Source organism: Melanerpes formicivorus, unplaced genomic scaffold, assembly GCF_026170545.1.
Source record: "Melanerpes formicivorus ecotype bairdi unplaced genomic scaffold, bMelFor1.0.p_v2 SCAF_2, whole genome shotgun sequence".
Classification (NCBI taxonomy): Eukaryota; Metazoa; Chordata; class Aves; order Piciformes; family Picidae; genus Melanerpes; species Melanerpes formicivorus.
The window spans coordinates 15,000,277-15,027,461 of NW_027142354.1; the positions used below are offsets into that span (position 1 = coordinate 15,000,277).

The 27,185-nt window shown below is 39.3% G+C and overlaps 1 protein-coding gene across 3 annotated transcripts in view; it reads right to left on the reverse strand.

Moving 5' to 3' along the window:
* Positions 1-27,185, reverse strand: part of TIAM2 (TIAM Rac1 associated GEF 2) — a 98,479-nt gene that overhangs the window by 51,867 nt on the left and 19,427 nt on the right. Inside the window, exons 6-14 of one of the 3 annotated variants that reach the window (XM_068151443.1) lie at positions 19,142-19,327; positions 17,213-17,359; positions 16,116-16,181; positions 13,802-13,864; positions 8,886-9,050; positions 6,178-6,283; positions 5,636-5,713; positions 4,627-4,719; positions 3,334-3,594 (exon numbers count right to left, since the gene is read on the reverse strand). In XM_068151443.1, coding sequence (XP_068007544.1) covers positions 3,334-3,594; positions 4,627-4,719; positions 5,636-5,713; positions 6,178-6,283; positions 8,886-9,050; positions 13,802-13,864; positions 16,116-16,181; positions 17,213-17,359; positions 19,142-19,327 — 1,165 coding nt within the window. Of the gene's footprint in view, positions 1-3,333; positions 3,595-4,626; positions 4,720-5,635; positions 5,714-6,177; positions 6,284-8,885; positions 9,054-13,801; positions 13,865-16,115; positions 16,182-17,212; positions 17,360-19,141; positions 19,328-27,185 lie in introns of all 3 variants that reach the window. The other 2 variants (XM_068151436.1, XM_068151450.1) reach the window with 2 other exon arrangements.

Here is a 27,185-nt window from a genome sequence, read left to right on the forward strand (position 1 = left end):
TAAGGGAAAAGTATGTCCTTTTTTTTCTTTCTGGTTTTTTAATTTTTAAATGTTTTCTTTCCCACTTAATTCTCTAACCCTCCCAGGTAAGTTCTTAAAGTATGTCCAAACTTCCATCCCTCAATCTTTCTTTTTCTCCCCCACTTTTGATCACAGAGATATATGTACAAAGTAGGGTTGATTTCAACAGTGTCAGCCAACCAGAAATGACAGATATTTTAGCAAAAACCCACCTGCTGGGAAAAAAACCCAAACTTGCCCAATCCTGACAGCAACTCACACACTGCAATGGTTTTTCACACCTACTAATGCTTCTATCTCCTGCCTCAGCACTCTTTATAGATATAACATTAACCCACAAAGTGCCCTAAATATACTGTTTTCAATTCTCATGCCTTCTATGTTGTTTATTCCTCAAATAGTGATGCCATCTTAAAATGTGGCATTTTTTTCCTCCACATCTATAAGAATTCCAGTCCAATTCCCTCATTTTTTAATTCTACACAAATACTTGTGCAATTTTCCTAGTACTAGAGTTTGGAGCAAGTTTAGTTTCTCTGTTACTTGGTTTTCCACATTTATGAGTGCATTTTTTAAACCTATTTAATCTCATTTCTTTGCCAGGATAAACTCATTACTTGCCAAGCGGCTAAGCAGCAAGCACATAGCATTGCCATGTGGGAGATCAAATGATGTGACCACAGCAGGTCCAAAATACAGCCATGAAGGTGTAGCAACCTCTTAAGAGAAAATTAATCACTCTCTCAGAAAATTCTGTGGGGATAATTTTTAGGAGTGGTGGAGTTAGTGGCTTTGGAGAAAGTCAATCACTTTCCTTCTGTACAGGAAAGGCTGCCAAAGTCTGCCACAAGGCATAACTGAGTATCCTCAATACAGCATAGCGCAAAGGAAAAGGAATCCATCAAAGCTACGCTAAGCAGTTACAAAACTGCAAGCAAATGTGGGCAAACTTTACCACCCAGGTTACAGGAAGCCAGTGTTTGAAAGTAAATTCTGTTTCGCTTTCACCTGGTGGTTGTCACCAAGCACCAGGCAGAGTATTAAAACATGACTTGGTGCTGAACATTTCCATTTCCATTTTTCAAGCACTTTGTTAATTTTAGCTCACTAATCTTCATAGTACTCTAAAAAGATAAATTGAATTAATCCATTTTTAAAAACATTGAGGCAAGAGCAAGATCATTAAGGTTTTTTACTCCAGGTATGCATCTTGAGCCAAACCATGCATGATTTTTCAGAAAAGGTCCCTCTATGCTGGCACTAACTGACTTTCAAAGGCACTGCCTTGGAAGAAAAGGCTCAACATGGAAAAGCAAATGCCAGAAATTATTTTTGAAAATTGTGGTCTTAAGACTGACTCATTCAATTCCACCAAAGCAGGCAGAACAGTATTAAACACTGGATGTGAATTTAAGAGTCTCTGGACTCCAAATCCCCAGTTGGATCATGAAATATCCCCTCTTCTTATCTACAGTCTTATTCAATCCCTGTGTGGGTAACAGGACACAGAACAGTTAAACCCTTTATGATTATCTATTAATTCAAAGTAATGCCATTTTCATCTGTTTCCATCTGAACTTGATCAGGTGATCAGACACTAAGCACTGAATTCAATAAACAAGAAAGTCCTTCTCACGAAGCTTTCATTTAGAACTATTTGTTCCCTTCCAGAAAATAATAAATCTTCCTTAGCTGCTTTTAAGCAGAAAAGCAAACATACTATGTCCCTTTTTTCACTGCTGCTTAGCATAGAGCACATACTCCAGTAATTTCCTATTATAATGGAATATTTGCACAGGTTGAAAATTTATCCCAGAGGAATGAGGAATCTAGCGATTGGTCACATACATTTATTAGACAGAATACTCCAGGTAATGCTGGCCTGTGATGTCAAGCCAATAAGCTGCATGATAGCCCTGGTATAATTATGTAATTAATTAGCCCTATCATAATTTTTGGTTTATGACACTAACTTTTATGTGCCACTAGCCAATTTAATGGCATTTTAAATTGAAATAAGGCCCCTGAGAGAGATGTTACTTACTGTATCACAAACCTTGTAAAGATTTCTTCTAATTTCAAAAGATGACCTAATAAAATTGCCTTATAATTAAATCCATTCTAACAACCTCTCCTATGTGATTCTTTTTTCTTCTCCCATCTTTAATTACGAAAAAAAAAAATCCAAACAGCATACACTTGCCCCCGTAATTAGATGCAAAAACCAGAAATCCCTTTTTGTGCCTCTTGCTGCTTTTCTCGCACGGCAGCACTTCCCTCCAGCTTTCCTGCAGAATTTTACTAGCATCCCCTAGAGGTGCAGCAAGGAAACTGCATCCTTTACACTCAAGAAAGCGAGAGTTAAAATTTGCTTCTACCTTGCTTGAAAAATAGCCAAGGCGTGGGAAGGAAGTGGAGCAAGTCCCCCCCCAAACTTTCTATTTCAAACAGGCTTTTTACAAGTATTCTGGTATCATGAGATGGGAAAGTAAGATCAGCTAAAAGAATAGAAGGATCAGCATGGCTCTCCTCCACTCAACGGGACAGTGCCCCCTCCTATTTCCAGCTGAAAATACCACCCCCAGCAGTGAGCATTGGCACCGTCCTTGGGGCTGGGAGGCCACGGTGTTATTCAGGAGCCATCCTTACCACATAGGCTTATAGCACCTTCTTTGTCTGGTGCTCCTTGTATGGACACCCTTCAAGATCTCATTCTGACACAGCACTATTAGTATATGTCCTCCATCTGAAGCTTAATACGGTAGTATTACACTGAGTAAGAAGTATGAGCAGGTAGCCATTTTCATATGCTTTCCTCTACACAGTGAGCAGCTGTATCCAAAGGGAACATGATAACATCATTGCGTAGGAGTAGTGGTGAATTACTCCTTTCTGAGGTGATGATTATTGAATTCAATGTATCCTTAATGTATGGGGTACTTAACCATAAGCAAAGCATGGAAAACACAGAACAATACCTCTGCTTCTGAAAGTCATCAACCACCATTGCCTGTGAAATGGATATACTGAAGGTACTCCAGATGCCACAGAACAGTTAATAGAATGCTTAGTATTGGATGGTGCAACCAAACAGACTAAAGAATGTAATTTCCCTGCAGAAATCACGTTCTGCTAACTTTCTAGAGAATAATAAAGTAACAGACAGACTTGGAGCACAAAAAGAACTTAAAACAATTTGTACTTGGGTTTCTCACTAAGGCAAGCATAGAATTATAAACACAATTGAGTTTTTTTTTAAATAGTGTTATTGGAAGTGAAGTGGAAGCACTGGAATTTATGTCTGCCTCTTACCATTTGCTGTATTCTTTTTGAAGTTATCTAGAAACTCTTCCAGGAGCTGTGACTGGTTTGGAGGGGGTAACAAACTCTTTGGGTCCCTGGAAACGTCTCCATCTGACCAGGACCCACATAAGGGTTGCTGGGTCCCACAATGGTTCATTCTCAGAGTGAGGATTACACTTCTCTCTGAAAACAGTAACTCCATCTGCCTGAGGTCAAGATCAGACACAGACTCTCCATTTATGCTCAGGATTTCATTGCCTAGTCGGAGCCCTGGAAGCATGTGAAAGGAAAAGAAGAAGAAACAAACAACACACATAAAAAAGACAGAATGTAAAACATAAAGGATCACAAATAAAACCTAATGTTGATTCACCTTTTTGTTTAGTGGATTCAAGTAGTCTGATCTTAACACATGTTCATTACAATCAATGGGAACATTACTTATGCTACAATTTTACAGACTGATTTCCTGCTTACTTGGATAGGTTATGCATATCGCACAGCAACTGAGTGGTTACTTTCCAAAGGTGACAAAGAAGTTGGTGGGTGGGAGGGCAGCACAACTTTCAAGATTAGAATAAAGGCACCTCTCATGACTTGGCTACCATGAGTGTGTTATCCAACATATTTCATTCCCTGGGAAGAACACTAGTCATACAGGTCAAATAATTCACACAAAACTGGAATAACAGCAGATGGAGTTTTTATCAACTAAACAGTGGTAACTGCTGCCTTTCAAGGTCAGCAACAATAAAGTGGTCATCACCCTCAAATTGCAAATAAAAGTCTGCCTCCATTTTTCTGGGATTGTCTCTCTGTTTTCCAGAGAGCAGAACTCATGTAAATTTTCTGTGCTGACAAAGAGAAGCACAGTTTGTGAGCAGTGCAATAGAGAAGGTGCTTACAAAAATGTATGCAGAAAACTATTTTAGGGAGGGAGACTACTTTTCATTGTCAGCAAAACTGGAACTGATGGGTCATCTTGGAGACTAAGACCATGATGTTCCCCAGTGTGACATGAACTCTTTCTCCAGCCTCTCCCTCTGTGAAAAAGCACTTTGCTGGAAGGCTGAATACAGGCTTTGCCTCCAAAGATGAACAAGAATCCTCCGTGCAATTTTGAAAGGGCAATTCAGCTATTCTGTGTACATTGTAGTTCCTATTATCACATACTTTCCACAGTCTTCTGGAAAGAAAACTATGAATAGTAAAAGCCAAGAACTGAACAGAAGCACTAAAGCTCCTTCATGTTTGGGAATTTTAAGAAGGTAATGAAATAGAGTATTAAACATGATACAATACCTTCCTTGTATGCCAGTCCATCAGGGAGAACATCACTTACAAATATACGGGTGAGGTGCTGATTTTCATCAACTTGTGCTGTGACAGCAAAGCCTGAAGTAAAAGAGATTTAAATCAAATAAACTTTCTCTGAAACACTTCCCTTTTATTTGTGTATTTAGTAGACTCTACACAATCAGAAGGAGGATACTTCTGAAAACACATCCATAGAGAAACACATCCATATCACAGAGAAATTATCACATTGTTTCTCAGTCATCGTAAGGCCTGTTAAAGATAAGAGAACTTTTCAACTTGGCTGTGCTGTAGAAAAAGCAAATTACATTAAAAGAAAAAAATAATTTCTACCTCAGCCCCACATGACATTTCAATAATGTAGCTCATCATTATGGTAAAAACATTGTAGTGTGTCCATCAGATACAGAGAAGTCTTAAACAGATCCAAAAACTGGAAACTTGAACTACAAAGTAGCAAATCCACATAGACCAGTGAATGAGACAGTCTAGAAAGGAATACTTGATACCAACAGACTTGCAGCTACAGAACATGTACCAAAACAGCACAGACCTGCTTTACAAAGGTATCTTTGCAAGGTGTATAATTGTCCCTAGGCATAACCACATCCCACAGATAAAAAACCTGTCAGAATTTGTACCAAAGCACACTCTGCTGACAATGTGCCAACAGAGGGTCCCACTATCAAAACCAGGGGTGGCCTAAGACCAATTGCATCAATTCTGGCAAAGGACATTTGTCTTCTGACAATTTCATGCTTGAATTATGTGGCCAGCACAGAAGAATTAGAAAGTGGACCCTTCTCAAACAACAAAATGTATTTGTCAGTGTAAAACAACCAGCTTAGATCTTTGTTATAATGGCCTGAGCCCTTTGCAGACTCAGACTTTCAGCTACCCAGGATGGCTCTACCAGCTTTCAGAGACAGAAAAATCCTGAAAAAAATAAAGCAAGCAATGAAAAGAATAAAACAAAAAAATCACGTGAGCTTACCAAAATCATTTACGTTTTCAGTCTTTGCAAGGTGAATGTGATAAACATTTAATGGACATATTTCTATTTCATCATACACCTGTTGGAAAAAGACAGTAACAGAAGTCATCAAATTGTGAAATTGCAAGCATCAAAACCAAAGGTACAGCATGAGAAACAAGCACAATATCATTTGCATCCATAAAGAGCCAAAATCTGCTGTCTTTACCAACAGAACAATGCTATTTTGCAAGTGTCTCTGGTATCAGTGGGACTAAATGCAGAATAAGCTAAAGAGAGAAAACCCCCCCTGGAGTACAGACTGACACTACTTTAGTACCAGAGGCCCCATTTAAATCTTCAAATGGTTCCTCAAGAGAGTGTTTGAAATACTTAGTCAGCCACGTCTGCATAGACACCAACTGTGTGAATGAGGATGGCAGAATGCAATCCAGGGACAGCTTTAAAATCTTACTTCAGATCCAAATCACACATATTCATAGGTGATAATTCAACTGTAGCAATAGACATCACAGAGGTTTAACTAAAAGGAGTCACACTTTCCTGGTCTACTATGTATTCATATGGTTCAGGAGCACAATACTCAGTATTTTCATCAACCAGTCTTCGGAGTTGTAGGCCATAGTGTCTTGGCTCCAGCTGTTTCATCTAAGAAATAAAGAGAATGGAGTTTGGAATCTGTTATTTCTTCCCAGAATCCCAGAAGGAAAAGTGACACACGCACACACCAAAAGCTCTGTCAGAAACCATGCAAAAGTCATTTTCTCCACAAGTAATTTTCTAACTACTTTTGTGGTATAAACAAAACTAGCTGCATTGTTTAGAAGATAAGGTTCAAATTCTCCCATTTTCCCTTATGATCGTCCCAAATCCTTTCATAAACACTGTGTCTTGACTATTAGATTAAATGAGCACTGCTGTATGTTTCTGAAGATATCATAACTGGTTTTTGTCCTTTTGAACTTATACTCACAACTGTCTTTTTCTGTGGTTACTTTTAATGACTCACTTCTGCACAGCAACCCTTTCTGATGTAGAAAATACACATGCATGTATGGGCTACAAGGGGAGGGGATGGAAAGCAGATTCCCAAAGGTTTTGCCTTTATTGGATTTTAATTTTATTGCTGGGTTTCATTCACAATCATGAAGTTTCACCTGTGTTTTTATTTCACCACATGAGGTGAAACTAAAAATCCTTTCTCAACAGGAAGTCAAAGCAAAATAGGAATATTCCCAAAGGATATTAGCCTGAAAATGTCAAGCCCCTGATGGGAACCTCTCTGAAAATGAGGATGCTGGTGAGACCACTGTGAAAAACATTTCACTTTAGCATATTAATAGAGCAACATTTCTAAAACAGGGGGAAGCAACATTACTAAAAGAGGAGGAATGACTGCATCCCTGAGGGTTATTTAACCTCTTCAGCCATCTCTGCAGCTTACAAAATCGAAATCTACTGTGCAACTAGCAATTATCTTAACATTTTATTGCATGTGTTGCATGTGTTCTGTATGCTGAACAATTATATTCAAATGTACTCTTTTTCTGTATGTGCCATCCAAAAGCCTCAGATGGAAAACAGAAATGAGAGAAATATAAATCCCATAAACCATGATTAAAGAAAACAAACAAAGAAAAAATCCCTTTGAACTTTATCCTTATACACATAACATTCAAACACGCTCTGTTAAGAAGAAAGATTCCTTACACTCACCAGAGCAGAATGAAAATGTAAGTAGGAAAAGGACCAGGATAGATGAGCAGAAAGTATTCAGCATTAGAGAATGCTTATGAAAAGCTTTACACACAGAATAGAAAGAAAGAAACATAAACCAGAAGTGTTTAAGAAAAAAATTAAAATAATTTAAAACTAAATTTTCATGCAATACAGACAATGACAATTAAAAGCCAGTTTTACAGTTACAAATATTTTGGAATGGTGGAAGTGTAAGAGGTAGGGACCTTCCTTTTCAACTTCATTTTATGTTGATAAGTTTTATTTCTTGCATGTCGCCACTTTCAAATGTTTCAGCTCTACCCTGACATCTGGTGGTCAAATAATGTATTGAACAATCCCTTTAATCTACCCAGGTACAGTGAATTTTTTAAGTCAGGCATGAAACTTTCTCCAAGATTCAGTCTCCACCAGCAAAAACAACGAGAAGATAATTTCTTCTCAGCAACATCATGAAGCCAAGTTGTGACTTGGCTAAATCAGTGTTCTTACTTTGATTTAAAAACTACAGTTCACCTTGGATTTTTTTAAGCATTCTGTAGATTAATAATTTGTTTCTTTGCTTACAACATTACCAGATACAAAGAGCCATAAAACTGGGTCCTTTCCTCCACTGTTAGTCTCAAAAATCATCAGCTTCTCGTGAGTTCAATAAGCCTACCTGAAAGTTCATACTAACATATGCCAAAAGCTACAACTGGATTTTGTACAGAGCCGGACTCCCTTTTTCCCCTGTTTTTTCCCATTGTTTGTAAAGTAAATAAACTGCAGTTACAAATCATGAGTAAACAGAACTTGGGAGTAAAAAGTTAGTTCTTCCAAAAAGCTTGTTTGGGTAATTTAAATTCCTTGAATCATGAAGTTAAGAGATAAATTCAATCACTGGCACGTGTGGAGATAAAGGTATGTTGTGACATTCTAACAGCACTGATCTTCTGGCTGTAGTTAAAACTGGTATTTTTACTTTACATTCAACCTGTGACTCAGTTTTCTGTCCCATGATTTATAGCAACTCCTCTCAAATTGCTGGCACTGACTTTCAGAAGGGAATATATTCTTTGAAATTCAGAAGTAGAGATCACATTTAATCAAAAGTATAAAAGGGCCCTTTAAGAAGCAACATATATGATAGCCTTTGTCACAGTGGTCTTAAATGTCTTAATCTCCTGGTATTCACTCAACAGTCCTTATTGCTCCTCTGTGATTCACTTGCACTGAACTGGGTTTGTTGCAATGACAACATGGAGTGGACACGTGCTGACATTTCTCAGGGCTGACTCCCTGGAAAACTATCACTGCTCTTCCAGTATCCACAGTGGGTAGTCTCAAGCAACACTTCTTGAAAACCTTTCCACAGTTCCACAACCTTGGCAACAATACATAAATACAACTACAGGAAACAGAGAGATGCTGGTACGTTGTTTTCACTACTTAGGCATTCTCTGATATACTATGGTCCTTTTCCAAATCCATAGGTACTAACAAGATGCAATCATCCACAAGAAATTAGTACCTTGCATGCCAAAGACAAAACATCTTCCACCCTGTGCTCAGGCTTCAGGGTCAGTGCCACTCCTTGGCCATCACAGAAGTGAACATAGGTCTGTGTTTCCCAAGCACTCTCCTTCTGGATGCTCTCTGGCACTGAGCAGTAGACATTTAAAAAGTCATCAACTTGCTGCTGGAAATAAGAAAGAAAGGAACAAATATGTAAATATCACAAAAAAACCCCCAAAAGTACAATTATATTAGCAGTTTGCAGTGAATATGTATTTAGACATGATGCTGTGCATTTCCCTATGGCAAAACAAGAATAAATTTCTGCTCTCATTCATATCAAAGTCCTGGTTTTCTTGAGAATGGATTGTACTTCTACATGCCCATTATGGACTCTTAGGGTTTTATCTCATATTAATTGTATGGGAGTAAATTCTTAATCTGATTTACAGTGGGAGTAACTTCTTAAGAATAGCTAACAAAATTTAACCTAATTAAGAAATCAAGAAATAATAAAAAAGTGGCAATTACTGCAATTTTGACAAAAAACGTTTAATAAACTTCCAGTAGAGAGCACTGTGGAGCAAGGCTTGCCATAACATAATAAAGGATTAAAGCAAGCACAGTGTTTGTATTCTATTTACAGTTTAAGAAAATAACTGTTTCACTGGTAGCACAGGGTATTTGCCTGTTTACTATTTTGCTTCACATTCACCCTCGTTCCAAAGTCACTTTGCTTCACCGAATGACAAGATTCACCCTGAATAAATTTTCTGTTGCTTTCTCTCTTCATTTTCACACTTTCTCCTGTACTGCACTTCAGGCTACACCTTTCAAAAGAAGCCACACAAGGAAGAGAACACTGAGAGCTGTTCAGAATTTGGAGTTTCACATACATATCTGTGTCTGCCTATTCAGCATATCACTTAGATATCCATATCAAGGTATTTAAGTTTATGCAGATAAGGTCCCTCAATTCCCCTTGTAGTTAATGGAAAGGGGAGATAAGCTCATAAAGTGGTGGTACTGCCACACAAGATATATCTTAAGATATCCTGAACTGTTCTTAAGAGTGCCTACCTCCATAGTACTTTGCATTTTTGGTTGGTTGGTTGGTTTGTGGGATTTTGTTGCCTAAATAAAGCCCCTTGATGAGGCAATTCTTCCTCCTGGCTCTGCAGGGACACAAACCCAGAGGTGCACTGCAATTAAAAAGCTGCAGTAAAATCACTGCACAGGGACAGCTTCACTTGCTCCAGGCAGCAAGGTTATTGACAACAATCTAGTGGTAGCAACAGAGAGACCAATACTATTTTGTATTTCCAAATAACAACTATGGCTGTGAAAATGATGCAGTAAGCAATCCTACCCAGGTAATTACCAACCAATGCAGAAAGTCAGGTTGCACCTGAACCAGAATATGGTACAGTAATAACATGATGCCACAGTAACACTGCTTTTGGCAGAATAATATTAATGAACTAATGGCATTCATGAATCTTGTATCTCTTACTTAACTAATTGAAAACGGAATTTCAGGTAACGCAAATCCATGGAAATCTTATCAAAATCCACAATTACTATACATGCAAGAATCTTCTTATAGAATCACAGAATCAATAAGGTTGGAAAAGACTTCAAAGATCATCAAGCCCAACCTGTCACCACACACCTCATGACTACTAAAGCATGGCACCAAGTGCCACGTCCAATCCCCTCTTGAACACCTCCAGTGACGGTAACTCCACCACCTCCCTGGGCAGCATATTCCAATGGCTAACAACTCTCTCAGTGAAGAACTTTCTCCTCACCTCGAGCCTAAACTTCCCCTGGAGCAGCTTAAGACTGCAATTAATGGAGCAATGAAATCTACACTAGGTGAAGTTTCACCTCTGTGGCTATGATTCCAGATTGCTTCTAACAGCAGTTATGAATCCTCTTGAAGAAGGTAATTCCTGTAGAAATGTGATCTTCTCTGAAAAATCTAAATGAAGTCCCTGGGAATAAATGCTGATCTCTTTCCACAGTGTTAAACACAGAAATAAGAAGGGGCAATGTAGGCAGGCTGCAAGAGTTCAGTGGGAATAAATGAGACTGAATTCTCTAGTGTCTTCCTCCAGAGAAAACCAAACCTTTTTTCCTCATCTGGGGAGACGCTCCCAGCCACTTAAGAGTTTTGTGACTAATGCAATGGTTTACTGCACTGCAACAGTAGTTTCAAATCTGTGCAACTGAATTGCCAGAGATTTAAAATAAAACAAATTTTAAAAAGTCCAAACCAGAGAGGATTAAAATGATGACAAATAGGTTGAAGGCCACCATTTTTCCAGAAGCTACTGAGACAGGACATAAAGTTCTGCAGCCAGTGTGAGACAACTTCCCTTTCCTTGCCACGTACACTGGTGCTTCAATCACATGCCTTCAGATAAACTTGCCTCTGTTATTAAACATGACTATGTTCCTTAAATGCAGTCAAGGTACTGTTTGCTTCATGCACATTTTCCATCTCAGAAAAAAATCTGACATGCAATGACTAATTCTACAATAGCTCATTCATTCTTTGCCACATAAAATCGTAACAACCATCCAATTTTCCAGAAATAGGTGCCAGGATTTGCAGACTGTCACACGTTGTGCCACAGGACCGCTGCTGGACCCGTAGGTTATTTCACTGTTTGCCTCCAGTTTTATCATCCTTCTCAGGAAAAATATAGCCTCCCTGACAGATTTCACATTCTTCAGTCGCTGCATTCCTCAGGTAGAATTTTTGATGAAAGTTTTGGTGCTGTTTTTGTTTTCCATTTGAATCGGCCAATGAAACGGGGCTGATGGCAAAGTAACGTTTTTCAGAGCTACGGTGACTCATTCCTGAGTGGTTGCATGATTCATCAAAATGTCAGCATCTTACAAATGCCCACGCTACATTTAATTCCCATTTTTAAAAAGGTTTTAGAAATAAGTTTGAGATAGCAATAATAACAACAATTATTTTTTTCTAGAAATAAGGTTTAGCTTCATCACGTAAATTGCTGGGGTTTTATTCAGTCTTGAAACACAGTCCTGATCATTTTTTTTAACGTCTGGTCCAAACTCTGAAGTGATATTAACCCCTGCACTGATGTCTTCTACCTGGGCAGTGGGGCTGCAAGCCCCTGGCAGAATTTGGTTAAGGCTGCTTTTATCCAGACCTGGGTCAAGAAGCCAGACCTTGTCCCTTCCCCACATTGCACCAAAGAGAGAGGGTTTCATTCTGCCTGCTCCCTGGCACCTTCAAAACCTTCCTCTGTCTCCTCAGGAGAGTTCCAGAAGGGCAAATGCTCTTCTTGTTAGACCAGAGGACTGGAGACTCCCAACAGACCCTGTTGCACAAGGCTGCCCTGTCAACCTCTCAAACCCAAGGTGGTTAGCACTAAACTGAGGGCATGGTACCACAGTCCTTTGGGAGAAACCTTTGGGGGTGCAAACCAAAGATTCTGCAGGAACCAGAACTTTTCATGTTCTAACAGAACCAAACAGGAATGAATTGTTCTTGCTGTCTCTGAGGTGGGAAATGGATGCCATCTTGCACCACATCCAATGGTACACTCTGGAGGAATTTAAGAGTGTTCTCTACAGGAGATCATTTCACCCAGAAATCCCTCATAATAATAATTTCTTTTGAAAAGAGAGTGACTTGGTTTAAATAATTTCTCACCCCAGGAAATATGAGTAGGTTCCATAGAGAAAACTGAGTCCAGAAACCCTGTGCCTGGTTTCTATCTGTGAAAGCTCCACAGTACACAGACAACACTCAATGCTCCTATGCGGATGCAGGTATGGATTTTGGAGCATACTGCTTTGCTTCCAGACCTGAGGCATCAATGTTATCCCCAGGGAGGCTGCAGAAGCTGAGAGGGAATGTGATTCACACAGTAGGCAGAGACAAGCAGCAGCTTTTCTCCTCCTGGGCATCAGAGAAATCAGCCACAGCTATTGACTGGGTAAATCTATTGAGGGAATGCAGCTTCCTCTTCCATTAACTGGGCAATCTTCAGTTATGTATTAACTCTCACTTCTCTGACAGTGTGCTCCACAGACTTTAAGCAGAGTTTGTTTGCCTTCACACAGATTCTGCTGAAGAAGGCAAAGAGGGAAAGCACACCTTGGCTTTTCCCATACTGTGAAGGATGCTTTCAAACAAGCTCGGTTCTAAATCTCTCTCAAGAGAGTGGACACACTAGAAGGATTTGTGCTATGAAGAAGCTACTACTGTCTTTTTTTTTAATTTATTAAGTGATGCCACACATGTTCAGGAACTTGTATTAGTTTCATTAGTGAAATTATAATCCTGCCCCTCAGTTTAAGAAGGACATTGAGACATTTGAACATGTACAGAGAAGGGCAACAAGGCTGGTGAGAGGCCTTGAGCATAAGCCCTATGAGGAGAGGCTGAGGGAGCTGGGATTGTTTAGCCTGGAGAAGAGGAGGCTCAGAGGAGACGTCATTGCCCTCTACAACTACCTGAAGGGTGGTTGTAGCCAGGAGGGAGTTGGTCTCTTCTCTCAAGCAACCAGCACCAGAACAAGAGGACACAGTCTCAAGCTGCAACAGGGAAAGTTTAGGCTCGAGGTGAGGACAAAGTTCTTCACTGAGAGAGTCATTCACCATTGGAATGTGCTGCCCGGGGAGGTGGTGGAGTCACCATCCCTGGAGGTGTTCAAGAGGGGACTGGATGTGACACTTGGTGCCATGGTTTAGTCATGGGGTCTGTGGTGACAGGTTGGACTTGATGATCTTTGAGGTCTCTTCCAACCTTGGTGATTCTGTGATCTAGCACTAACTGCATTTTATGAACCTCTGTGAGTTTCTGAACCAGCCTCATCTTACACTTAATGACATACATTTGAGAATTTAAAAACAAAGTGGTCCAGAATGGGAACAGGCATATCTTACCTCAGTAGAGTTGGCTGAATTCTGAACAGCAGCAAATCCATGTCCTCCAGATGAATCAAAAATCTATTAAAAATGTTACAGATAAATAAATTAGTTAAATAAATCCCTTATTTATTACCCCTTATTTATTAGTAAATTCTTCAGGAAATAAACAACAAAAACTAAATTAATAAATGTATATCAACCTACTAAACCTCAGGAATCTTTTTGTACTTTGTAATTGCTTTATTATGACTAGAAGCAGCATTAAAACAAATACAAAACTCCCTCCATAAAGAAAACTCAAGCAAGTTTTCTTTCACGCTACATGCATCCTCTCATTCAAATATGTATAGAAGCATTCACGTCCTTATTTTATACTGTCTACTGTTTAGCTGTAAGATTAAATTAATTTACCTTCAAATTAAGTACTAAGCAGGAAGTTACAGTTTTACCCTTCTGGATACTGTTAGGTACAGCTGAAAATCTCATGATTTAAAGGAACTCCTTCAGACCATTACTGGTTTTTAAAAGCTTCTTAGCCTACAGATTTTTGTCTCTTCTACCCAAGCAGTTAGCCTGACACTACTGGTGGAAACTTCTAGCACAGCTTTAAAGGCATGCTTTACTCAAACCCTCACTATTAAGTAATGAAAACAGCTGATTACTTGTGTCTGTTTTGAAAGTGATGAAATCAGAAACTGAGACTTACATTCCCCATCTGTTCACCTGTTTTGAAACTTTAACTAAGAGTACCTTACATGGTGTTAGGCCTTTTAATGATTTTTTTTTAATCTAATACATTTCTATGGATAAAATCTGAAATATTGGTGATAAGCATGGTATAAATTAATGGATAGATCCATAACATTGATACATGATGTTGAAATTTGCAGGTAATAACATTACCCTCCTGAAATGCAAATATAAATAGCATTTTTTTACAACTCTTGCAGTCCACAAATCAGGACAATATCAAACTTAAACACAAGTTCTTTTTGTTTAGGATTTTGGGAGCTTGGGTTTTGTTTGTTGTGGGATTTTCTGTTTGTTTGGGGGGGTGGATTTTTGCTTGCTTGGTTGGTTTTGTGTTTGTTGTGGGGTAAAGTGTTTTGGAGTTTGGTGGATTCTTTTACTGTAAAAGCTTTTTGAGTAGTCCAAGACAATAACAAACTCTCCCTTAAAATTTCACATGAAATCCAGTTTCTGTCAATGCAAACAAAGGGCACCACTTCTGAACTTCCTCTCCTTTGTCTTGCTCACAGATGCAATCACAGTATTTTATTATGATGTCTCATAACAGTTTATCATTTAGACACAAGAAAGCAGCTAAGCATTTAAGAAACAGGATGATGTGAGCCTAGACATCCCCCATCTACTACAGTGTGCAGTTACACTAACCGATCTGTAAAAGACTGAGCTGTTTCATTGATGTTTGTGACAGCCCCCCAACACTGAAACTCTGAAACGTTAAAAATGCCTCTGACACAATGTCATTCAAGAACATACCATCCAATTTTGAAACTAGGGTAGAGCAGATTAAATATACCAGCTCCAGCCAAATGAACTTTAATTAAATGCAAGAAAGCAAAATGTTTTTAACCTATTGTTCCAACAAAGACAACCACAACGAGCAGAAAAGAGGGCTTCACTTCTCAGTTTAACCCAGTTTCCCAGTGGGGTGGAAAAGATGACATAAAATGCAGCCTCAGGCCTGTTCTGATTTTGATAGACAATTATGGGCACATACACAAGTTTGAGCATGGGTGTGGCTCTCTTTTCAGCCACCTTCTAGCTCAAGGGTCAGTTTTCAAGTCATGCTCATAAAAATGGGTCATTTCTAAGGCTAGTACCACTTTATGGGTATGAGTCATAGCCTACTGTTATTCATATTCAACACTCAGCACTTACATTTCCTTAATTTTACTGTAGGATATTTAATAACATTTTTAAAATAAAAATCAAGAACATCAGGTGGTGGATGAAAATTAACACATTTTGGGGCCAGCTGCTTGAAAGGTTGGGAATAAGGAGCATGAGGACATGCTGGGGGCACCTCCACATGCATCAGGACTCCTTCCTCTGCACTCAAAAAAGCACTGGGAGGGTAGCAGTAGCCTCCTCTCCTTGCCATGGAAAAAAAAAGGTTCCCTGTCCCTTAGCCTCACAGAATTCCCTTCATGGGCTATAAAGCACACAAGAGTATGTATTACCCAGTTAAGACAGTGTGAGGTATTAGCTCTGCTGGGAACAGAGCTAAGGGGCCTAAAATCCCTTCCCTCAGGCCTTTTACTAATAGAGAAATAGAGGTTCAGGACTCACAGACCAGCCTCACCTGCTGCGGAACACAGAGGAAATTATGTGAAAAGGATGATCCAGAGAAAATTTCTCCTTCAGTTCCCTGTTTTGTAAGACAGACTTGAGTTTTAGCCTTATTCAATTTTACCACGTAGTCACACTTGATCAATATGCTAAAATTCATAAATCATCCCAAGAAGCTTCATCCCAGAGTAACACACAGATACATATTTACCTATTAAAAATACAAACCACTAGACCAGAAAATCCTGATGTGTTATTTTGCCACATTAAATCTATTGCATCAGCTCTAGGACTATTGCAGTATGTGTACAGATAGGCTTGCTTAAATATTCCACAAACACATTACCAGACATGCAAGGACAGCCTATTTTCAAGTGCTGATCATAGATTTTTGACTAATGAACTCGGAGAGACAGGGAACAATAGGAACCAAGTCACCTAATGAACAAAGCACAAAATAGTGCTTTGCAGGAGAAAGCAGACATGGCAAAGGCTAGTGAAAATAGTAATGGTCCTAGCATGAGTGGGGTTTACACTAAATGTGCACTCCGGTCATTAGTTTCACAAAGACAGAAAGACCCTGTGAGAAGTTATAGCTCCATTAGCAATGCAGCCTTTCAGCAAGGGCACGTGGCAACACAGCCTGTCTCCCTGGGGCCAGCCTGCCCCACCACATCAAACCTGCACCAAGCCTTCAACTGGTGTAAACTGGCACAGCTTTCTACACCTGCAGCTGGCCCACTGCATGACAGCAGTATTCTCCTCCAGGCTAAAATGTACTTTTGAGCAGCACGTTGCTCTGAGAGGCCACGACAAAGATGGCTGTCTCTGCTGCAGTCTCTCCCCTTTCACCCTTCAAGACTCATCTATGTTACTCTATATTCAATTGCAGTAGTACTTCAGAGTCCCAGTCATAAGCCAGCACACATTGTGTTAAGGACTGTGCATGCAGGCTATCTCCAAAGAAACTCTGCTTACAAACAGCGTGCAATATGCTAGGAGACAAGTTTGATAGACAGATGTCTCCCACCTTGTGCACCAACAGCATCTCACAGGATAAACCCATCAGAAACAAGCTATTCTATGGTATCCCCAGCAAATAATACCTACCTGAGTTATGGAAGGTCGCTTTTCTTTTCCTTTTCTCGCCAACGTGTCCAGTCCTTTTAGTGAAGAAAACAAACCCTTCTTGTTTCGGACCCTTTGTGACAGAGACAGGGTACGTTTCCTGAGAGCAGCTTCATCCCTGGAGCAGATCTGTTTAAACACAGAGACAGACCTTCATATATCACTGTCATAACAGCAAAATACTGACAGTTATTTGAGTTGAGGCATCACATGAGAACTTTTTCGGTTCACCTCAATGTAAGGAAAACTTCACCTTCTTTTTACTAGTATTGTATACAGCTGACTGTCTTACAAGACTTAAGCTAAGACTTTCACTGGGTGATTGAAAGAAATGCTATGGAAACATAATAGACTCTTAATAGATGCATTTTGGTATTTGCTGGAATGTGTCCAGAGAAGAGGAACAAAGTTGGGGAAGGGCTTCGAGCACAAGCCCTCTGAGGAGAGGCTGAGGGAACTGCGGTTGCTTAGCCTGGAGAAGAGGAGGCTCAGGGGAGACCTTCTTGCTCTCTACAGCTACCTGAAGGGAGGTTGAAGCCAGGTGGGGGTTGGTCTCTTCTCCCAGGCAACCAGCACCAGAACAAGAGGACACAGTCTCAAGCTGCACCAGGGGAGGTTTGGGCTGGATGTTAGGAAGAAATTCTTCCCAGAAAGAGTGATTTGCCATTGTAATGTGCTGCCCAGGGAGGTGATGGAGTCACCATCACTGGAAGTGTTTAAGAAGAGACTGGATGGGGCACTTGGTGCCATGGTTTAGTTGATTAGATAGTGTTGGGTGATAGGTTGGACTCAATGATCTCTGAGGTCTATTCTATTCTATTCTATTCTATTCTATTCTATTCTATTCTATTCTATTCTATTCTAATGTAACGTGCCACAGTGCAAGGACAAAGTTTTAAACTTTCAGCAGTGATGTCTGTTTTGGTATTCCAGTGACATGATAGGGTAACATTTTTGTCATGGGGGAAAATTAGAAGATCATAGGAAGGGAGGAACTGAGAAAATATTGCTCTGTACTACAAAAGAAGTTAATGAAAAGGTTCTGAAGAAAAATGATAACCTATCATTCAGATATGAAATTACTAGGGGACTCTCAAAATTGCCAAATGGGAGATAAAAATGCGATGGCACCAAGTTATTAACAAGCAATGACACAAACCATGCAGATAAAAACAGTGGCAGAAAGAAACACATTCCCTGACATGGCTTTTAGGACTGCTATTCAGACCAACTTCTCATGAGCAAATGTGGTCCACCCCTCTCTGCCAAAATCAGCATCATAGCCCTGCCAGGTTTAAAAAGCAGAGACAAACTGGCTACTTCTGTAATTTCCTTGAAGCCAACAGGGTGACAACAGCTTACAGAAGCAGAGGATCTCCTTCATTCTTCTTTGAAAACACAGCCCACAGTTCTTACATAGTGACTTAAAATTTGGATTGTTTTAGCCTATTCTAAAAATACTTCCCCTTCAAACTCTATTAAAAAAATGGAGCCATCTGGCACTTCCAAATAAAGAACAGAGCAGCTCAAAGGGACCTGAATCATGTTTGGAAAGCGTTAGGCTCTTTTTATTCTAAGTGACTTAGCTCCTATACACTTTAAACTCTTAAATCAGTGGAAATGAAATCGTAGTGACAACATTTCAATACATGACTCACTTACATAATTTACATTTTTTAGGTATAGGTCAGAAGTACTCAACTCTGGAGTCTTTGGGGGGCCAAGTTTGTCATGGTAGAAGAAAATTTCTTTGAAGTCAAGGAAAAGGCAGAAAGGATGAGAAGGGAACAGGGCTGTCAGATCAATGCATGTGGGTGCAGCCATGTATTACCCCAGCACAATTCCACATCTAAGCAAAGTACTAACAAAGGCTTTGTGTAACACACCCATGAAAAGTGTACTTGGACTTACCAGTGCATGGAAGGATGAGACGGAGAAAATGCCGAGCCGCCCCAGTGACAATTTTGAGGGACGACTGGCAGCAGCCAAAAGGCTTTTGGGGTTTGGGAGCTCCCCACCTTGTAAACTGGCCAGGTAACACCGCATTCGGAAAAGGTCCATGTTAAATTTTTCCAGGTTCTGTTCCCACTGCTGGATCTGTTTAGATATTAAAAGGCACAATTAAAAGGGGAAAAATGTCTTTGTGGGCTGCACTGACAATTAGAGCTCTTCCCCAAACCCGTAGTAAATTACTTGCATCTGGTAGTATATGGATTAGATTAGTTATTCCCTGCCAAAACACAGTCAGTCATATTGTGTTACATCAACCCAAATAATGGCTTGAAATAAAACAAAGCTGGTGGTCTTAAATGTATACTGACAAGATGAATACACCATGAACTTCGAGTAGTTTGATAGCCACAAAAGAAGTTACATAAAAACAGAACCCTGTGATTCATGAAGGCTCTTCACCCATTGCCCTTCTCCTCTCATTTTTGGATATTAGCTTTGTTTCCTTCACTTTTATGATCTTAGACTGTAGAGGTGGCTGGCTGAAAGCAAAGCAGCATAGCTATGCTAACAAATTGCACCAAGCAAAGTAGCTATACTGATAGGCCCCCTGCCTTCTTTATTGTCCTATGGCCTGTCCATCTGTAAACAGGAAACAAAACTGGCAACGCAAGCATGTGTGGTTCTTTGACTAATAGGTTAAGACACCCTTATGCCTAGGCAAACTGCAAAAATAAGCTATATATGCCCAACACAAACCACTGGACTAAAATCAAGAATATATACATAACTTTCATGTAATTTTTAAACCTAACACAGGTACATGCAGATCTAATATACAGCTTAATCCAGTTTCAATGTAAAATTAATAACGAGACTAAAATAGTTATTGGACAAAGTTCTGAATCAAGGATCAGAGGACAGGTTTTATGTATTTATGTAGATGCAAAATAATCTACACAAACACTCTTATGCACTGCACAAAAGTAAGATTTTGTTTTTCATTTTCCCCAACTTACAGATTGGTAGTTACAGATAAAAACTGCCCCACAGTGCACAGTATACACTAATACCAATAAACAGGGCAAATGAAAAGGTAGCTGTGTTTAACAGAGTAGGTACACTCACAGAAGGCAGAAACACATGCCCACTAGGTTAATGTACAGTGAGTTCATGCACTGAAGAGTGTTAAAATCCCCTAACAATGCTGATCTTTCAGTGTCAGCTCCAATCACTGAATGTTGTTTATTCAACAGGTGGTTTAGGGCTGTGGAGAAAGTTCATCATATATTCTCTAATGTGAACTGACTTCATACCTTTCTTTAACACACCCTGCCTGTCCCTGTGCACACAGAACATTATCACCTTACATTTCCATTAGCCACAGTTGGGACAAGCACCTTTGTGTCTTAGAAAACAAGCTGATAAATGTAATAAAAGTCTCAGGTAAACTACGACCTTCAGTCTCATCTAGAAGCAAAATCAGTTCAAGTTTCCTTACAATGCAAGAACTAAACAAGTACCTTGTCTCTTGGTTTTGACAATGAAGAAGTGAGCAATGGCACTAAGTGAACAAAAGTGAACAAAATGGCACTAAGGCTAGTACTACAACTGTGAGAGACCTTACCCAGTCTGCTTTCCTTGCACATGTGCTCACAAAGTGTGGTACTAGTTATGGCTATAATTCTGAAAGTAAGAGGTATCTTATTTGGCAGGTACAGTGAAGAAAGGAAAGACAATGTACTATTATGTACATTTATGAGTGCAAGATTATAATTTACAGAAAACCAACCAAACAAAAAAAGGATCTTTCAAGGAAAGACTGTTAAAAGCCAAGGACAGAATCTACAAAATTTTATGATGAGAGTAATTCCCAAAAGTCCAGAGAAAAATGACAGAGTTGTACACATAATGAAGATGATTCATCTAATCCATCACCACAGGACATTCAAAAACATGCATCCTTTGCACCCCAGAAAGAATAATAGTTTTTTTCTTGGGTTTATTTGAACATTGCCCTTTATTTTGCTTTCTTTGTGCTCTCAGACACTCCTCACATAGCATTTTTCTGATTGCCAGTACTTTACTCATGGGACAACTCAAACAGGAGGTCTTGTGATGAGCTCTCTCTCTACGTTGACACTCAACTAGAATAAAAACATTGTTGTCAGCTTTTCACAAAACCAAAAGCTACAACCTCAGGTGAAATAGTTACCTTTGGGATGACACCTCCATGGGTACAGAGCCAAGCCAACTTTAAATAGTTCAGGAACAGAGCAAGGTTTGTACTGGACACTGCTGGAGTAGAGCATCCTATCCCTATCAGGCACAAGCTGAACACAGGCATCCTTGTGTTTCTGAGACCTTCTTCAAAATCCCCATTAAACATTTGTACTAAATTGTGTTTTAAAATAAAGATGATCTAAGAAGAGGGAGTGGAGTACAACATGAGGAGATTCTGAAGAAATAATTAAATTACAGTGTTTATCAGTCATGCAGGATGCTAGCTAATCAGCTCCAAAAGCATCAGTAATCACAATGTTACATTTAATGGCATTAGCAAAAGCTGTAGGCAGGGAATTTCTGAGATTGTCTTGTAGTCTTATCAAAACCAGGGATGTCTGGAACCAATTGGAGGCCACGAACCAATACCAGCTGCTATTTGTCTAAGCCCTTTAAACTATGATAATTCTTCCTAAAGATTTATATTCTTGAAGACTAAACAGGGGAAGCACCCAAATAAAAAAGCAACAACTTCAAAGTGCAGTATGATCTGGTCCATGAGGTTAATTTACAGCCTGCAGACTAGCTGCTGTGATCCTTATTCTGCTATTGTGTGAGGCAAATCTCCACCCCACGTGGGAGGACTGCCCAAAAGACGGCTCAAGGACTTCATCATGCACAGACAAAAAGGCTCTTTTGAAACCTGCTCAAAAGCCAAAGGGAAAAAGTGGATGCAGCAGACAGCATGAGAGCAGGAATGGGTGGCAAAGGCTAACAGCAGCATAAAGCAAGTCTGCAAAGATATGAGATATGGCCCAACGTGAAGCACACCAAAACAAGCAAGTACACATGGAATACTCCCAACAGCGACCTGCTCAACTGCTGTGCTTGCAGGCACTGGCAGCTATAGCACCCAGAGGAACCTAAACCTTCCTCTCTCAGTCACTGTTTTAAAAGCTCCATGTGGATTTCTAGGAAAAGCATTAAAGACTTTTCCTAGAGTACAAGAAGGATATTCTCAGTATAGGCAAAAGTTAGGCAATGATTTCTGGGTTAAATGGGACTATGAGAGAGCCTAGGATAAAGGCAAGGAGGGGGCACTTGAGTAAATGTATTCAGCCTAAGAAGTTCCCAGTAAGGTAAGGAGTAGCAGAAGGCTGTGACAGAGAAAGAAAGGAAAATACAGGAAGCCCTATGAATTAGGACCATGAATTAATTAGCCTGGGCCATCAGGAGAACTCATACCAGGAAGCCCAGTGCAGGGATAACACAGTAATTATGGGGGATGTGCTCAGTGAGGGGGCCAGTTTTGGTATCAGAGACTTAGATCAGGAATGAGTTTTTAAGAGTTCATAGAATCATAGAATCAGCAAGGTTGGAAAAGACCTCAAAGATTATCAAGTCCAACCTGTCACAAAAGACCTCATGCCTACTAGACCATGGCACCAAGTGCCACATCCAATCCCCTCTTGAACACCTCTAGGGACGGCAACTCCACCACCTCCCTGGGCAGCCCATTCCAATGGCTAACAACTCATTCTGTGAAGAACTTTCTCCTCACCGCGAGCCTAAAGAGTTAACACACAAAGCCACATCTGCATGGTACCTTCAGCAGTACTTTAGCAGCAATGATCATTATTCAGAACAGAAATAGCCATTTCTTCTCCAGGTTAGAGAAAAGTCTATTCAGACATTAAGAAATTATTGTAAATTACTTACATTTTAAAGCACATAAACAGATGAGCTAAAGAAATATGCTTGAAAGCAGATCTCTGTTAATTTGATATCCCTGATAGGTTTTCTACAGGTAAATGCTTGGGAAAGACAAGGTGTAAATACATTGACAAGATAATACAGACCAGTGGTTTCCAGCAAGTGACAAGGAGATCCAGACCTCCTGCATGCTATACAGTTCACTCTGCAGGTGACACTTCTAGTAGTACCTCTAGTAAAAGGCCCCAACGGTCCCAGCAAAGGCAGTGCCAACAGTGTGGCTCAGGGAAGGTCCCTAGCTGCTAGCCCTTCTTACACTATAATACAAACAGCATCTTTGGGAGGCTGGGGCAAGACTGTCTCATTTTTAAATACCTGTTCTACACCAAGTAAGAAGAGCTCAATGTAATAAAACCCAAACCAGTATATGTGGAGGAAATCAGTGCCAGAAATGACACAGCATCAACTCAAAGTAACATTACTTCAAGGACCTAAAGAAGTATGAGCGAAACTTCCTGGACAGCTTGCATGATAAAACAGTGTCAGTTTTTCACTTGGGTCTTACTGAAAGCAGCACAAAGGAAAAGATGCACAGGGAGGAAGGCCTTCTCTTAGTCCTTGAACTTTAAAATTGATTGGATTTAGCAAAAGTTCTTACGCCACATTAAAACAAGAGCTCCCCACTGACACAATTCACTATCTATAGCAGTATTAAAAATAAATAAATAAATAAACCCTAGAATTTTCCCACATCCAACATCTTCTTCCCAGATGAGAAGTGTCTCTGTAAGCTGATGTAGCGAACACTATGGACTTAAAGGAAACTTCTGCTGCTGTTTTATATGAACAGCTTTTCAACCACATTACAAACACCACCAAACCCTTTGCATTCCAGTCCCTGTTTCTCACACACAATTCATATTGTACCCATCTGGATAAATGAGTCATTTGGTTTCTGGGGACAAGGAAAAGATTTTTATTGTCATTATTTCCTAAAAAGAATTTGAAGAAGTAAAAACATCACTCTCCCAGAAATTCCATTACTTTAAACGGCAGTATAGAGAAACTGTCTTAGCTTTTAGCTCAATGAAATATAAAAGGCAGCCTTGAGTACAACAATGATGTGCAATTAGCACTACCCTTTATTCTTCATTGTGCCTAGTGACCTAAGAAACAGTTAAGAAAACTTCCTGAAGTAACAGACAACATCCTTTTTTGCCCTCTTACCATTCATTTTGGAAGGACAGAATTGTCCTAATTTCTAACCAAAACAGACCGAAGAAATCTTATTCCAAATACCACTGATAGCACAAAAGTGCATCCAAAAAGCCGGAAGACCACCCCTTTCTGCAGACACTCCTCTACAAGTTTCACCATATGAGATAGTGCTATACAACTCCACACTCAGGTATAGTTTATTAATTTCTCATTATTTTATACTAAATCTTTGTGAAACAGACAGAAATTCACCCATGTGCAAATCAGCCACTACAGCTATGAGAATGAAGATGACATTTCCTAACTTTTGTAGCAGCCTACTTACTTCATTGCTCACTGGCAATCTACTACTACTACTACGAGAAGGATTTCCTAATGATGTAGAAGGGGCCATGCTACAGTGACTGAAGTCATGGAACTAAATCATACTGAACGGGACCAAAACCAGAGCTCTGTTCTAGCAATTTCAAAGGCAATCCAAACTGTAGATCTGTTCTAAAAGGCTTTGGGGTCTTTTATATATATTTTTTTGGTTGGTTGGTTTTAGTTTAGAAGCGTATGGAAGAAAGAAAAGTAACTGTGTACTGTAATTTGTATTTATTATTGGAACAGGTGCCCAAGTCCCTGAAAGTGAAATGGTGTAGTGGTAAATATGGAAGTATTAGGTTAACAGTTGGTCTCTATGATCTTAAAAGGTTCTTCCAACCCAAATGTTTCTCTTATTCTATGACTGTGTATCAAGTTAAATGTGTATGCAGCAAAGCTGGTAGGTGCTAGTAAAATTCCCTGAAAAGATTTGCTTTGAGAGCTGAGTTTTAATGTCAATGTCAGAGAGTATTTCATTAGAAGCTTTATAGAAAATTAAGCCATCAAATTTGGGCTTTAGGGAGCCTAAAGAATAACATTCCCAAAAGTATTCCAATCAACTTCTTACAAAACTGAGAGGAAAAAGAAGCAGGTACATTTTAATTTCATTAACTTTTTTTTTATTATTTTTTATGTTCTGTGTAAAAAGCCAAAGATCACTAAAGGGAAGGAAAGATGGGTACTAATGGGTTTAGAACTATTCAGAGTCACTTATTTTTCTATGGCAACAGATAAACTACTTTTAGTTGGAGGACACATATGAAAATTTCCATAAAAAATATCTGCAAGCATGTGCCTGTTCTTCTCATTAATGCCTCATCATTTCAGAGCCTGCAAATAAATAGCCGTGTTCATAACCCATCTGATAAGTAAGTTAAGTACGACGTGCACAGAAAATATGAATCACATCATGGAAAACATGATTATACCAACATATTAAAATTTCAAGAGAAAAACCCAGAATGTTTTCAAGCAACTATTATTCAAACTATTCTTCCAAAGTGAGACAACAGAATAGATTTACGTATCAATTACATAAAGAAATACACCCAGAGCTGTGCTGCTCTCACTGTGAGGTAGATTTTCCACGTCTTTAAAGCCGTTCTTTAGGGACAGACAGTGCAGTATTTTGTCAAGAGCTCCAAATAAATGCTAATAATCCCTTCCACTAACTTCACCAGCAGTTATACAGGACTCCACAGAAAACACTGTGATTTTTTTAGCAGGTATAAACAGCTATGAAAACTGAAGGGTTGTTTTAAAGGTGGTCTTCGAGATTCATCTTGGCACCAGGGAATTTTCAGATTTGCTACCTTTCATCCTAATTCTCTTCAGTTTAGAAGAGAAGTCACACCCTGGGGGAATACTACCAGCCACAACATACAAATTTCATATAGTAATATAAATCTATATGGCTGTGATTCATATGTGCAGGTTTGGAATTTCCACCCATGCCACCAGTAGCCAGCTGGGCCTGGCTGCTCTAGTACGCTGCTCTTGCAGGTGTTTCATTGATCTCTTCTAAACCACACAGTGGTACCAATGGATACATGAAGGACTGTTGTTTCTTGTTAAGCAGTCTGATACTACTATGGAACCCAGATAGAGAGAATGCCTGATGTGATTTGCTTGGTGTTTTTGTTGTTGTTGTTGGGTTTGGGTTGGTTTGTTTGATTTTTGTTTGCTTGTTTGTTTATTTGGCTTGGGTTTTTTTTTTCACTAGACTGCAAATCCACCAAATTTAAAAGATAGTATCAGATGAGCTCCTCCAGTTCAGTTGCTAAACACCAAAAAGAAATATGTAAATACAACATTAAAATAGCAATAGTAATTTTAGAAGTCTAGATTTCCTTACTGCAGCCTCCTTCAGGTGATGGTAAATGAAACAACAAAAGGGTTTTCTCTCTTGTAAAGTCCTGAATTACTGTCTTCAGCAGAGAAGTATTGGTTTTATATCAATACAGTTGTGAAAGAAAATAGAAAGTTGAGGCTGCATGGTCAGATTTTTGAGGAAGAAGGAGGACAAGGAGAAAGGATCTAGAAATCATAGTTTCCAAGACAATTCCCCAGGGGAAGTAAACTAACACTGTGCCTCATCTTTCTATATAAAAAGCCACTGTGGTTCTTCTGAAGTAAATCACACTATTTCCACTGGCTTCCCAAAAAATATCACCAGGGAAGTTATCCAGCGCAGGATACTACAGGATAAACTACAATATTGGCAATATAATATACTTCCCCTGCCATGTGATTGAGAGCACCACCAAATTTACACAAAAACAAACCCAGGATTTATATTCCTCTTGTTACAATGGGCAAAACCAACTAAACAACAATAGTTACTAAGCAGCTACATGTATGCAAACTTTTTCCTCAGGAATAAAGTTAGGCTTTTTTTCCAAAAACAATAGCTCACTAAATATATTAAGAATTCTCAGTTATTAATTGTATTTTTTCTTTTACCTTTGCAAAGGCCAATCTCTGA